This window comes from Vanellus vanellus, assembly GCF_965231255.1.
Source record: "Vanellus vanellus genome assembly, chromosome: 3".
NCBI lineage: Eukaryota > Metazoa > Chordata > Aves > Charadriiformes > Charadriidae > Vanellus > Vanellus vanellus.
The window spans coordinates 48,285,285-48,299,603 of record NC_138907.1 but is presented as its reverse complement, the minus strand read 5'-3'; the positions used below and the strand labels follow the sequence as shown (position 1 = coordinate 48,299,603).

The window sequence follows — 14,319 nt, the reverse complement described above, 5'->3', positions numbered from 1 at the left end:
TTGAACACAGACCCTTGCCTGGTGTCCATTTTGTTTCTTTATTTTGCAGTCACTTTGCTAACTTCAGTAGAGAACCAGCTCAAGCCTGAATTTAGTTTCTCAGCAGCAGTCAGTGAAGGAATCTATCTCCCATTCCTCTTTCAGCAGCATTCATCGGGGCACGTCTCCTCTGAAATTGTTCTGAACAACCACCTTGCCATATCGCCTCTGGTTTACACCTGGTGAGAGAAAACACGAGCGGAGATCAGGAGAGGTTAATGGAAAGTAAGAAGAGGCCTATAAGGCTGCAGAGGGTCAGGACTCTCTCTTTACACTGGGTAGGAACAGACTGCACGACACACACTAAGGCATAAGCCAGCAGACCACAGCCGCACTATCGTTGTACCCTTGTCTGCGAAAGTCATCGTACCCATAACGTGCAGTGCAACAAGTCACTGAGCTTGTCTTTACAAAGTCCATGGCACAACAAACTCAAGCTGGCTGGGTTTCAGCAGGTACAAATCACGGTGGCACCATGGAAAAGAGTTTAGCTGCCCTGATGTGTGCTAGATGAGGGTTGCACATTGAGACTTTTCTCTGCTGTTCTAACTGCCAGGCAGTATACTAACCTCAGTTGCTATGATGCACTCATCTTTCTCTTCTGATATGACATACACCGACTGGTACTTTGTGTCCTTTGAAGTGGAATATACTGAATCTGGTCGTTTTCTTTCAGAAGTATCACTATTGAAGACAAAAAGAGACAACACAGGTCAGATGGCTGTTGCTTAATGCTACCTATGAGACACACACCCCCCCTTCAGAGTCAAGCCACCCCCTCATGCTCGGATGTGAGAGATACCTCTTTAGTTGTACTGCACTTTTCTCCTCTGCCTCTGAATCATACGTTTCACACTTGGCTTCACATTTGCTGTGCTCCTCTTTAACAGAGTCCTCATTCTTGAGTTCATGCACCAAATTGTAATCCACTGATGGGTATCTGACTTTGTAGCCATTTTTATCGGAGTTATCGCTGTGAAAGTCTACTTTTTTGTTCGTGTTTTTAATCTGAGTGGCACCAATGACGCTTATGGAAATGTCCTTCTCGCGCTGGCAGTTCGCCAGGTTGTTCATGGTCTCAGTCTCACTCCTGCAGGCATCAGGCTGGTGGTGCCTCTTCTGCACCCTGAGCCTGACGCAGACAACCACAGCAGCACACCCCAGCAGCAGCATGAGGACCAGAATAATCCCGGCGCACACAGCGATCCAGGGGAACTGGGCGTTCTGGCCTTCTGTGTACTTCTCGGTGAAGTCGACGATGACCGGTCCCTGAGGCGGCTCAGGGAGCAAAAACTGGCAGTTGAGCCCGCCGTACCCCCGGGCGCACTCACAGACGTAGCGGTTGTTTCTTTCGTGGCAGGTGGCCCCGTTGTGGCAGGGGTTGTGTTCACATCTGCTCACTGGGGTGCTGCAGTTCTTCCCGTTGTATCCCGGGGGGCAGGTGCAGGAATAGTCATTGATGCCATCCTGGCAGGTCCCTCCATTGACGCAGGGAAAGGAGGCACAGTCGTCCATGTTGTCATCACAGTGTCTCCCAGTGAAGCCAGCCTGGCACTGGCATATGTAAGAGTTCCCCAGATCGACGCACTGGGCTCCTGCAAGACACCAAGGGGGACGAGCATTGAGTGGTGGGCAGACAGACCCGACAGCCTCCCACCTGCTGCTGTCAGGGCGACCACCACAACCAGCAGCTGAGAAAACCTTTCTTCTTGAGAGGTTAGCTCAGTCTTTGCCAATTCTGATCCACCATAAAAAGTATGGGGTTTTTTTTAAGAAAGGTATTTATTAATCAGATCTATTTTTCATTCTCCGTCCTATTCCCTTTCTAACATTTCACTCAGCTTGGACAACAAAGCTACTCCAGATCAAGTTAACACTGCAATCTCACATTACAGAGTTTGAGTGGCCATGAATGAGGAGGACTGCAGTAAAAAAAGTCTTCACTAATTTAATCAAAACAGGAAGATTACTGTTACCGGATTACAAGTAATAATGTTTAGCACTTGTATGACATTTTGCATCCACAGACCTCAAAGAGTCTTCGCAAAGCACTTGCAAGTACAATCCTCCACATTCTTATGAAGCTTCAGGCCAAGTTACCTGGCCACAGTCACCCCTTGAGAAAACGCAATCTGCAGCAGTGGCCCAAACCACACCATTACATTTTAAGTACAGTTCCTCCACCGAGTCAACTATTGACATGACATGGACCATGACTGATCAGTGGGCCTTGTTAAGAATGCCAGACCATAAGCCAAAGTAACTGGAGGGTCTCCTTTTAGAAGGTCACTGTAGCATGTTTGGCCTTACCATTAGCACATGGGCTGGAACTGCAGTAATCAATCTTCTTTTCACAGTTGAACCCAGAATAACCCAGTGGGCAGCGGCAGCTGTATCCCCCATCAGGGTTGTCAGTGCATCGCCCACCATTGAAGCACGGTCCGTCAGCACAAGTCATTGCGCTCAGCTCACAGTTTTTGCCATAGAAGCCCGGGGGGCAGGTACAGGAATAGCTGTTCTCGAGATCCTGAGGGGAAGAAATAAAAAGTGGTCAAAATACTTATCTGAAGTTGCTTTGAAATCCAAAAAAAGATGTAGAAAAAAAATCAGTAAAGCTGACATTAACTCCTCCCTTGAGGTTTCAGATGGCACAAGCAACTCAAACTTACAGTGCAGCTTCCACCATTCTTGCAAGGGTTGGCATCACATTCATTGATTTCAATCTCACAGTTGGAGCCTGTGTACCCGGGTCGGCAAGAACAAGTGTAGCTTCCCTGACCGGTGTTGGTGCATGTGGCACCATTCTTACAAGGCTTGTGGTGGGTGCAGTAGTTCAGGTCTGTAAAAGATTATTTTTTTTTTTTAAAAGAGGGCAGTCAAGATACTTGCTACTTTGCAAGGCTAGCACAGGGTGGGTGAGCTGGAAATAGCCGCTTGCTTTCAGATGCTCAGGCAAGGACTGAGAACTCACCCTGGTTGCAGAAAAGGCCACCCCAGCCTTCTTGGCAGTTGCACTGCCATGGCTGCTGACAGGTACCATGAAGGCAGCCTGGGTATCGGATGCACTCATCACAATATCGCCCCTGCCAACCCACTCTGCATCTGAAAAAAAAAAAAAAAACAACAAAGTCTCATCAGATTTAGACTTCTCACAGTTGGAAACCCTGTCACAAACTCTGCAAACACACTGATGCCAGGGATCAAGTTTCCTAAAAGCCCTCAGTGATCCTTCATGTGAGAAAGTCACCGAGTCCAACCGTAGCATCAGCTTTCATCAGTCCCAGCTATTTCTTCCACTTCCTTAGATAGATACCTTCCAGGTAGTTAATTTGTTTACTCTAGTAACAAACAGCTAAATCTTACACACAGCACTGTAAACTCATTAGGTTAATATTAATGGCATTGATGTTTGACTTGTAGATTAATACTTTGATCTGGCATCACCTGGACTTCTCAAATTACCATCTAATACGAAGAAAGGCATTTAAACTGACCCCTCCACTGAGCAATGGCTTACTTAACACCAGAGCGTCAATGTTAAAGACAAAGAAGGGAGCAGGAGGGGAGTGGAAAACTTACTTGCATTCCCCAGGTTTGTCGCAAAAGCCGTGTTGCTCATCGCATCCAGGCAAACAAATCGCTGTAAACAAACCAAGCAGGGAGAGACATCAGCACTGGGACTGAACGCTTCCTTTTTACAAGTCCGATGCCGAGAGTACCTTGTGGGTGGGGAGAGAGCCCCTTTTACTAGGTCGGGGCAGTTAAGCGCAGCTGAGTTAATCTCTGGAGTCTGCAGGAGTATTGATCTCGCCCCGTAACTGGGCACTTTACTTATCGCCAGGGATGAGCATTCTTCTTAATACAGTTGCACACAGACAAAAGAGGGCTCACAATTGCTCCCTTCCCCACAAGCCCCTCACCCCCCTTCCCTTCCCAGTGAGGGTCAGAAGTCCTTTTTTCCAATTCTATGCACACAGCTCCACCTCTTAATATCCCCCGAAAGTGTGTGTGCAGATAAGAGTGGACAGCTGGTGTGCAGGGTGCCAGTGCAAGACAGCTGCTCTATTGTCTATTCTCTCCCAGCAGCTGCCCCACTGCAACAATACCCCGGCCCCGGAGCCAATGGGGCCGGCGGCCGGCGGCCGGGCAGCCTATCCCTGCCCACAGCTAATCTATGGCACGCGCGTGATTTCGCTGCAAAAAAACTTTTTTTTTTTTTCTTATTCAAATAAATAAGTCTAAAGTTCTTCCTCCCTCCTTTCCCCCCTCACCCCCCCTCCATCCCACTCCGAAAAGGGGCGGGCGGATGGGTGCAGCCTTGGTAAAGAGGTAAGCGGGCCAGCGGGAGGGAGGATGAGGGAAGGGAAAAAAAGGACTTCTGCTCATTACTTCGCCTGGTTATGGAACTCATTAAGCAGGCACTGCAAAGTTTTAATTCAACAAAGCCAGCCGGAGACAATGGCATGCGAGGGGAAGGAGGGGGGGGGGGGGGGGGGGGAGAAAAAGAAAGAAAGAATCGGCGCTGATAATCAGATCGCCTCCAAGTTGGAAAGAATGGAGCTGGGGGCAAGGCGACGGGAAGCAATCTGCGACTGGCAGCTCCACTCGCTAACGGCAAAACATTCTTTTTGCATGCACACATAAACACATCTCCCCTGCCTAGTAGGTTTGCGTCGCTGCTATAAGCTGTTTTTTTCTGAGAGGGAAAGCAGACCGAAGAGCACACATAACGAGTCAAGACAGACGGACAGCCTTCTACTTTGCTATGGGAAGAGCAGTGATGTACAGGCATCCAAAAGTGCTGACAGCCCAGAAAGAGCTCATTATCAAAATGCTTCCTTTTTCTCCACGCCTTGACACAACCGGGCTAGGCACTTTTGATCATGGGAAAGGTTGTAGTTCCTATTTAAAACACTATCAAAGGAAATGCGAGTCCCTCTGGCTGCTGTTTATTGTGCAACATTGTACCGTGAACTGCTAAAAGCATCCTAGCAGTCGCTAACAGTGCGAATAATCAGTCTGGGGTCATTTGATGGCAGCTCAGCTGAGACCACAGTGTAGGTGGGCTTTAAGAAAAACAAAAACACAAGAAGAAAACCAAGAGGCTGCTTTACAGCCTGTAACTGTTCTCTCCCTGCCTGCCTGGCCCTTTGATGACTGGAGAGGAGCACTCACCCAGTACGTCATCTGCCAGCGTACTTCAGATCCGTGTATACACACAAACAGAGAATGCCATCACATGCTGCAGCAGGAGCTCTGTGTGCACGTTTGGGTGTACACCACTATGTCTCTACAAAGGGCGGTAATCTTGTACAAAGCTGGAGGTATCTGGCATCCCTGACTATCCTCTCTGTGATCTGCTTACAGTCCCAGCTTTTCCTGCTGTATCTACACACCCCATTCCTCAACAACTTCAAGCTCAGGCATACTTTAAAATTCATTGTCCCTCACTGCTTTATTAGTAGTAATGATCACAGCAATGGCACAGAAGAGAGATGGGGAAGAAGTTGAATGTTCTTGTGGAACAACCTCTGTTAGTGGCAGTTTATGAGTACCCCAAATGAGAAACGTACGGTCTAGAGGCCACAGAGAATGTCTTGGACCTCCCAATACTTTTCTCAGTACAAGGTGGCAAGACATCAGTCCATAACAAGCCTACCAATAGGCCTGCCGCATGGATGTTGCCATAGCCTAGCTCCCTCTCCTGAAGTCATGTACCATGTAGACGATGCATCATGGTTGAAGGGGTGGCTAGGTGTTAAAAAGTAGTCCTGATATATTTTGATAAATCCTCAAGCAACTACTGAACATTTTGCTATCAGATTTGATGCCTACACCAAATGAGCAAGAGTGTAACGTTGGCACTGACATTTTATGAGCTTGAGAAGGGGCTGTCTGCGTTAACTTTCTATGGTAATGCTGAAGACCTCCCCTTCCCCACACCAGTAAAGCCTGTACACAGCACCAGACCTCCACCCACTGTAGCTTGGTTCTCCCTCTCCCGTGGAGCCTGATGTCAGAGAAATGCACCCTCCCCCCCCTCCAAGAGCTCAGGGGACACTGCTGTAACCGGTGCCCTGGGGAGACAAGAAGGTGGACACTCACGCTCAGTGCAGTACTGGCCTTTCCAGCCTGGGTTGCAGACTTTCTCGCCACGCTCTCCGCAAGTGAAGTGACCAAAGGCATCATCCCGGGGGCGGCAGAAGACAGAGCAGCCTTCGCCGTAGTAGTGCTCATCACACACGAAGCGATAGGAGTACTTGAGGTCAGTGCGGCCACTGCTGTGCAGGTCCTGGGACCATTCTTCACCCACCGCCAAGTGCCTCTGGGTGGCCAGGCGGCTGATGAGGCGCTCAGGGTTTTCTGTGTGAAAATGGAGAGGAGAGGCATGATTAGGGAGCCCTAAGCCAGCAGGGGTGTAGGAAGATGCTCAACGTGGGGCCTCTGGTGGGAGGGGAGCCACAGAGGCAGGATCATAGCGCTGCATGTCAACAGGTTGGCCTCTCTTCCCACGGTCTCCCCAAAAGAAGTAGGGATGGGATGGGGGGAACTTGCACAGACAGGGGCTGAGTAGGGCTGCAGGGCTGGGATTATTCTGGGGAAGTGTCTGTTTCGGGACAGTTACCTGTGGTAAGGTCGTCAGGCGAGTCCGTATGCAGAGCCTCAATGATGAGCGAGAAGGTGCCCTGGGGAAAGAAAGAGCAGAGACAACCCGCCGGGAGAGCGTGAGAGAGGGCAGGGCCGGGAGGCAGCTCCCCCAGTCCCCCGGGGGTTACTGTCACACACACCCCAGCAAGACACCCTCGGGGGATCGGCGGCCCCTCGGTTGGGTGTTCTCCCGGCTGGGGCGGCCGGGGGGGTGTGGGATGGGACGGGACGGGACGGGACGGGACGGGATGGGATGGGATGGGATGGGATGGGATGGGATGGGATGGGATGGGATGGGATGGATGGGAGCCGCGCCCACCCGCGCCGCTCCCCCCCAACTTACGGGCCAGGTGAAGCCGAAGGGGAAGCGGATGGGGTTGGTGAAGGCGGGGTCGGCGCCGCCCGCGCCGTCGGGGACGCTGAAGGAGTTGGCGCCGAGGACGGGGGTGATGGCGCTGCCGTAGGTGCAGGGGGGTTCGGGGGAGACGCTGGCCTGGTAGTGCTTGAGGCAGACGCGGAAGAAGGTCTTGCAGTCGCACTGCTGCAGCCCGCCGCCGCCGGGGCCGCCCCCGCGACAGCAGTTGCGGTTGCTGAGCAGCCCCTTCTTATTGACAAACTCCTGCAGCTTCAGCTCGAAGACCCCGGAGCAGCCGACCTGCGGGGCGGGGACAGCGGCCGTCAGCCCGCCGAGCAGCCCGCTCCCCCGACCCGACCCCAGCCCCGCCGGGCATCAGCGGGACCGACACCCCCCTCCCCGATCCCCTCCCCATTTCTCCCGGCTGCAATAGACAGCGACGGTCCCCGCCGCCCCCGCGGCACCCCCTCGGTGCAGGGGCCACCGCAGGTGTTGCTGCTCCCCAGCCCGCGGGCACTTACCTGGCAGCGGTTCAGCAGCACCGAGAGGAGGGCGAGCGTCAGCAGGAACCGACCTCCCATTTTGGAGGGGCAGCTCTGGTGCCCTCGCTTTCCTCCCCCTTGTCTTCTCGTCAGAGGGGAAAGGGGAAAGTGTCTCTCGGAGGAAGGGAAAAATACAGCGGCCAAAGCGCCGGCCCCAGCAGAGCTGGAAGAGTTAGTATCACGGTCTCCTTCTTTCAGGAGTGTCTCTGACTTTTTTGTCCCTCTGTCGATACCTCTGGGTGTAGCCTGTCGGCGACTGACAGCTCTTTCGGATGGCAAAAGAAAAAGGGAAAAAAAAAAAAAAAAAGAAAAAAGCTTAAGATTAATCTGCTAAACTCTTTCTTTCCCAATCCACGGTGCTCCTCCTTTTCTCCAGGAAGAAAAAAAAAAAAAAAATAAAAGCAACTTAATTCCCAACAGAGGCAGAGAAAAGGCTTCCCAAGGAAGATTAAAAATCGGCGATCTGGCAATCCCTGCGGACGCGGCGGCAGCGGCGGCGATAATTCCCGGTGCGGTGAGATGCGGGAGCGGCTCTGCGCGGCTCTGCGCGGCTCTGCGCGGCTGCGCTCGCCCTGCACACGTCGGGGCTGGTGGGTGTCAAACGGCAGTGGCGGCGGGCGGGTCACGTCGGAGCCTTGATCCCCTTTTTTTTCTTTTTCCTTTTTTTCTTTTTTTCTTTTTTTTTTTTTTGCGAAAGAAGCGAACCTCTGTTTCCCTTGTTGTGGGCTTACTTTTGTTTTTAGAGGAATCCCAGCCAACAAAAATAAGCTCGTGTCTCAATAGCGGCGCACTGAGCGTGTCCGGGTGTGCTCCTACGGGGGAGGGGGGTGCCTGCTCTGCTCTGCTGCTCTGCTCTGCTCTCTGCGCCGCGGCTCGGCGGCTCTCTCCGAGGGTGAAGCGCTAAGGATCTGCCTCTCCTTGGGCGCCTGCCTCCCTTATATCCCGCCGGCCGCCTGCATGCCTAATGAGATGCAAATGAGCAGCCCCCCAATCTGGCTAGAGCTGTCACAAAGGAGCCACTTTTCCAAACCCTCCTCTCAATGGATCGCCAAATGGTCAGTGAGCTGTAAAATGTGCAACCCTCCTCCCCCTCCCCTCCGCGCTCACAAAACGTGCTCATTTACATTCCTGCAAATTTGGTAACCGCAAGAATCCCCCTTCTGCTCCGGGGAGAGGGTAACACCCCCTCTGCACCGGAGAGAGGCAGCGCAACATGCTCCGGCGAGAAAACAACCCCGGGGACGGCGGGCTGTAATTACCTCTCGAAACGTGCAAAGCAATGGCCGTGCCCCCCAAAAGTGACTCGGTGATCATGACCACTTCCAAGGGGCATCTTCGGCTTTAAAGGGACGAGGGAGGTGGGAGCCAGCGAGCCACAACAAGGGGAATCTGATCCCTTGAAATTCACACCGCATTTCCTTTGGCATAACCGGGATAATTGGGAGCGGGGGGGGGGGGAATTTGCGCGCACCGAGCCGGGGCTCGCTCTTCCCTGGAGTCCGCTCACGGCGCGCATCCCGCCGGCGGAGGGAAGGGGGGGTCCCCGGGCGGTCCCAGCAGAGGGAAGACGGGTCCCCGGGGGTGCCGGCAGCGGAGGAGGGCGCGAGCGGGTTCGCGGAGGGGACCCGTGGAGGGGACCCGTCTGCGGGGCTCCGCGGGTCCCGTCCCCGCCACCACCGCTGCCGGAGAGAGCCACCCGCTCCGCCCGGGTCCCGCACCCCTCTATGATTATTATCATCATCACCAGCAACCTCTCCCTCTCCCTCTCTCTCTCTTTTTTTTTTCCTCCTTCAGCTTAGTAAAAAGTGAGTTTGGTGTGTGTCGTTCGCGTGGCTGTCATTAAGGCCGTTTGTTATTGTGTGAGGGCTGAATCAGTTAGGTCTTTGTGCTCTCAGCTGTATGGTAATGTAGACAGCACCTGCTCCCTGCACAATGCGAGGGAGAGAAAGAGCTCCCCTCGGCGCACGCTACTGCCTCTACAACAATGTCCTCACATTTTTTAAAGAAATCCCTTCCAGCACTTCCCCCCTCCGTAAAAAAAAAAAAAAAAAAAAAAAAAAAAAACCAAAAACCAACTCCACAACCCAACTTCACACCAACCGTCACCTTATTATTTTTTTACATATCCATCAGACACTAGAACTTTTGTTTTGATCTTAAAAACATGGAAAGGAGTTTACTGGTGCGGTGACAGAGGGATAAAGATGATTACCATTTGAGCAGTTTCTTAATGATAGATGGAAGCGGGGGATAAAAGTTGGAGGGCGACTCTGGCATGTCACTCGAAGCGGCGTTTTCCACTTTGTTCGGTCCCTCTGTTTAAACACCTTCAGTAGGCGCAGGCGGATTCATTAGGATGCAAGGTGTAACTGTCTCTGTAAATGTCATTTTAATTGTAACAGATCATTTCAGCACAGATTAAGCTTGTGTGCGAAAGGAGAGGATTTGGCTACAATAACCTCACTGTAGGTATGCCGTGCTAAAAGCCTTATTATAGCGACTTTATTGGGTTGAAACGTGCATTTGCATGGCAAAATGTGACTTTCATTGAAGCAGATGTCTTGATCACAAATTATCTTACAATGCGCTAGGAAAAAAAAATTCTTAAAGACTTCTTAAAGTAAAAGCGTTGGGTAATACCAATTAAAAGAAAATCACTAATGAGTTCATTCAGCCAAGCTCTTCTGGACTGTTCCGGGACTGTAGCTGCCCACGTTCATTTCCTGGGGACTTGTGGCACCTACCCCAAATCGAGGCAGGTACCCTCGGTACCTAAACAAGCATCTGGGCTTTTGCAACGTTTCGCCACTCAACGTGTGCGTCCTTTACATCTAATTTTGGTCGAACGAGCCATTTTCATGCAGGTACTCTTCTTCTCCCCTCTCCCCGCCCCTCGACGCTTAAGCGAAAGCTTAAATGTACAGGAATGTTTGGGCTTTTTTACCCCGGAGTTATATCTGGGCAGAGAGGGGAGCAGCGATCCCGCAAGCACGGTGCAAGGGCGCAGGGAAGGCGGCCCGGGAGAGAGCGGAGCGGGCGGCGGGTCCCCGGAGGACGGGGCCGTCCGCCGCCTACCCCCCCCCCACTGTGGCCGGCCTCTGCGGCGGGGAGCGGGGGGGCCGCCCCGCAGCCACCCCGGGTTTAACTGTACATTACTTTTGCCACCTAGCGTCAACATCTTTTCAAGTGGCTTGCCGCTGCTTCGCAAACTTTGCCGCGGCGTTATCCCCGGGAAAGGGAGAGAGAGAGAGGGCGGGGGGGGGGGGGGGGGGGGAATAATTTCGTATCGAGTTTACTAAGCGAGTGGGGCGGGGGTGGGGGAGCAATATGTGTCTTGAAATTTGGGGGTAGCGGTAGCCCGTCGGTGGAGGCGAGAAGTGATATATCACCGCGGATCTTTTAATCTACGAGAGACAGAAAGTTGGTCCATGAGCATCCCCTTGCTTAAAAAAATGGAAATAAAAAGTTACACGCACGAGGGCTTTAACCTAGCGATAAGGGAAAAAAAGGAAAAAAAAAAAGAAAAAAAGACCCGAAAAAAACTTGCCCCCAAATCCTTAACAACCCCCCTTCGGTACCGGGTATTTGTTAAATTGACGTGGCACAGATTTCTCGATTACCGCTGCTGAGCGTGACTGAAAGGCGCCGTGAGAGCCGGCAGGATCCTGCCCACGGCGCTCATTCTTCTCCGGCTTAATTTATGCCACGCGATTCTGTATTGGGGAAATCAAGCAGAAAGCTCCTTTTTCTGCTTTTTTCCCCCCTCTCCCTCTCTCTTTCAGATGCTGGGCTAACGGGGAGACTGTTTAACTTAAGTGTTTCTATAGGAGGCTGTTGTAGTTTAACTCCTGCCCACCAGTAGCTGAGGCGAACAAAGGAGGGACTCGAGGTCTAACTATTCATCCATTCTCTGCACTTTAATTTTCATTGATTTCGAAGACAAGGGGAGCCCTTAGGGATTCTCGCTGAAGGGGGATGACACGCCTTTAGACGCGATCAGCCCCCCAGCCAGCCATCTGCTCCCAACCAAATGGCGCTTTTTCGCTCCCAACCGCGTGTCTCCGCACCGCGCTCGCCCGCCGCCCCCCGCCGCCCCCCGCGCCGCCCCCGCGCTGCTCACCGCGCCCGCGCACCGCCGCCGCCCGACGGGGCCCCGCTGCCCGCCCCCCCCACACACACCCCGACGGCCGCCCGACGCCCGCGCCCGCCCCGCCGGAGGTGAGCCGGCGGCGGGAACCCCCTCGGGGGCGGGCGCGGTGCCCGGGGCCCCGCCGGGGCGCGGCGACCCCGCACGGCCGGGAGGCGGCGGGCCCGGCCCCGCCTGCCAGCGGCTCGCCGGGACTGGTGGGGGTATTGTGCTCCCCCTCCCTGCCCCTAATTGATACCCTTTCCGCAACGCCGGGCCCCCCCTCGCCTGCCCCGGCGAGGATTTACGGTCCCGCCGCGCAGCAGCGCGGCCGAGAGCTCCCTATCAGCCGCAGCGAGCCAGATGATGGGAAAAGTCACTTCAAAAGGGGGGAGGACGGGGGGGGAGAGGACGGGGGGAACGGGATTGTTAATTAGGGCGACGCGGTGCCGTCGCTGGCGCGCAACCCTGAATTTTCCCGGGACGGCGGGCTCCGGGCATATGGCGAACGGTGCGTCGGCGGAGGGACGTGTACGTGTGGAGCTATGTGTAGCCGAGTGTGCATAATATTTTAATTAGGTCTATAGTCCCTACGGAGGTATGTGTGCGCGGCTGTCCCTCTGCCGCAGCCCTCCCCGCACGCGCCCTTCACCTGTCCTGCCGGGCCGGGATGGGATGGGATGGGATGGGATGGGATGGGATGGGATGGGATGGGATGGGATGGGATGGGATGGGATGGGATGGGATGGGATGGAAAGGGGAGGGCAAGCCGGGCGCCGCCAGGCCGGGGCTCTGGCTACCCCGCCGGCCCTGGGCTCGGCGGCATGACCGGGGTGCTGGCGGCTGCCCGGGACCCCGCCGCCGGGCGCCCCGACCCGAGGCGGGTGGGCGGCGGGTGCGGGGGCCGCGGAGGTGCCGAAGGGGCGCTCCGCCGCCCTTGCCGTGTGCGGGGAGGGGGATTAAGAAGTTTAGCGTGTAGGTTAGCCCAAAGTTGCAAAGGCATGTGCTGATTAGAATAAGAAAGGGCAGTCGCGTGGCTCAGCTGGCACACAGCGAGGCCAGATGATAGATAAGCAGCTCTGGGCCTTCCCTCCCCCCCCAGCCCCCTTTTTCAAATCGCAAATCATCTGCTCCGGCCCTATCCTAGCCCCTCATTTTCATGACAATGGTTGTGTGTTTACCTGTGATCCTGGGACGGGGCATTCCTTTGTCTCCCGAGGAGATTACCGCAGCCAGCTGCTCTCCAACCCTTCCCTGGGCAAATCCCGAAGTGGCCCCTATATGTGTTTTACTGACTGCACACGAGGAGAAAGCGAGCCCCCCTTCCGCCCCGCTCCCCTGCGCTTCTTGTTTGTTTGGGTTTGCTCCCTGGCTAGCTTCCGACGGGATTTTGCTTGCGGGAAACTACGAGGGATAAAATTGGTCACTCGTGTGCGTGAGCCGTCGTTGCTCCCAAAGTGGGAAGGGTGAAGGGCTGCGCACCCCTGCGAGGGCGCCCACCGCTCGCCCGGGGGGGCAGAGCCGCGGGGACTCCCGGGGACGAGGGAACATGAGGGGTCCGGTGGAAGGAGGCTTCCCCCCGCCTTGCTCTCCCCCGGGCCCTCGGGCTCCCCTCGGCCCGGGACAGCCCCTTCCCCCGAAAATTCCCGCGGGGGCCCCGGGCCGGGCGGGTCCCGCTCTCTCCCCCGCTCTCAGCTCTGGGACACGACGACTCAAACGCTGTCACCACCCGCGCCCCTCTGGGGAACAGCTCAGCCTCGCATTTGGAGAACCGGCCCCTTTGCCCCCCTTTTAACCTCAAGGAGACACTCACGATCTTTGCCACGCTAGAAACCACGGATCACATTTGTGCTAGGTGACCTTCGCAGGTCCCTTCCAACCCGAAATATCCCGTGATCCTGAGATTTACCCCGCGCCTCAGAACCCTGTCGGCCCTGTCAGCCCTGTCAGGCAAGCCTGGAATAACCCCATGCAGCACTGAGGCCTGGCTTGTCTTGGTGGGGTGTCACAGAGCGAGGAGGGTGAGCAACCGGGGTCAGATCATGTACACGGGACAAAAAACATGACAACACTTCTCAGAAAAATGTTTTGCAGTCTGGCTATGAGATTTTGCGGGATAGCTGGAAATACTCTCTTCTGCTACCGACTTCAGTAGCAATATTTGCTGCATTCACCAGTTCTCACAGGGAAATCCCCTCTTCTCTTTTCCCTGGTTTTATTAATCATCATCTTAAGCCAGAACTCTAAATAGTAACTGCAAACTACCGCTCCAGAGAGTAGCTGCGCAGACCACTCTTCCCCTATGACAGCCAGCACAGTGTGCTGCCGTACTGTACTGCGTTTCATGCATGAAGGGTTTTTCTGTTCCCCTGTGGCCTGCAGCCCCCTCTGCGTGATGTGCACATCTTGTGCATTGTGCGTTGGCTGCAGCGCAAAACCTGCTGCTAATAAACTTTGGAGGGGCGGGGGAAGCAGTTCAATTATATGTTTCCAGGGCTTTCCGAGCCACTTCCAATTTGCGTCGTTTTTATTTCTTTCCACACCTCTCCATGCACAGGGAAAGGGGGGGGGGGGGGGGGGGGGAAGAAGGGGGCAGAAGCTCCTCTGCA

At 54.3% G+C, this 14,319-nt stretch overlaps 1 protein-coding gene across 2 annotated transcripts; it reads right to left on the bottom strand.

Moving 5' to 3' along the window:
- Window positions 1-205: 205 nt before the first annotated feature.
- DLL1 (delta like canonical Notch ligand 1) lies at window positions 206-7,623 on the bottom strand (the record flags this gene model as incomplete). Of its 2 annotated transcripts, XM_082480949.1 has the most annotated exons (11): window positions 206-218; window positions 609-723; window positions 842-1,634; window positions 2,350-2,566; window positions 2,709-2,878; window positions 3,011-3,141; window positions 3,619-3,679; window positions 6,145-6,402; window positions 6,665-6,725; window positions 7,031-7,342; window positions 7,564-7,623. In XM_082480949.1, the coding sequence occupies 11 exons, from the start codon at window positions 7,621-7,623 to the stop codon at window positions 213-215; spliced, it is 2,184 nt and encodes a 727-aa protein (XP_082337075.1). The 2 variants fall into 2 exon arrangements, with proteins under 2 accessions (XP_082337075.1, XP_082337074.1); XM_082480948.1 differs by lacking the exon at window positions 206-218 and having other exon boundaries at window positions 585-723.
- Window positions 7,624-14,319: the final 6,696 nt, after the last annotated feature.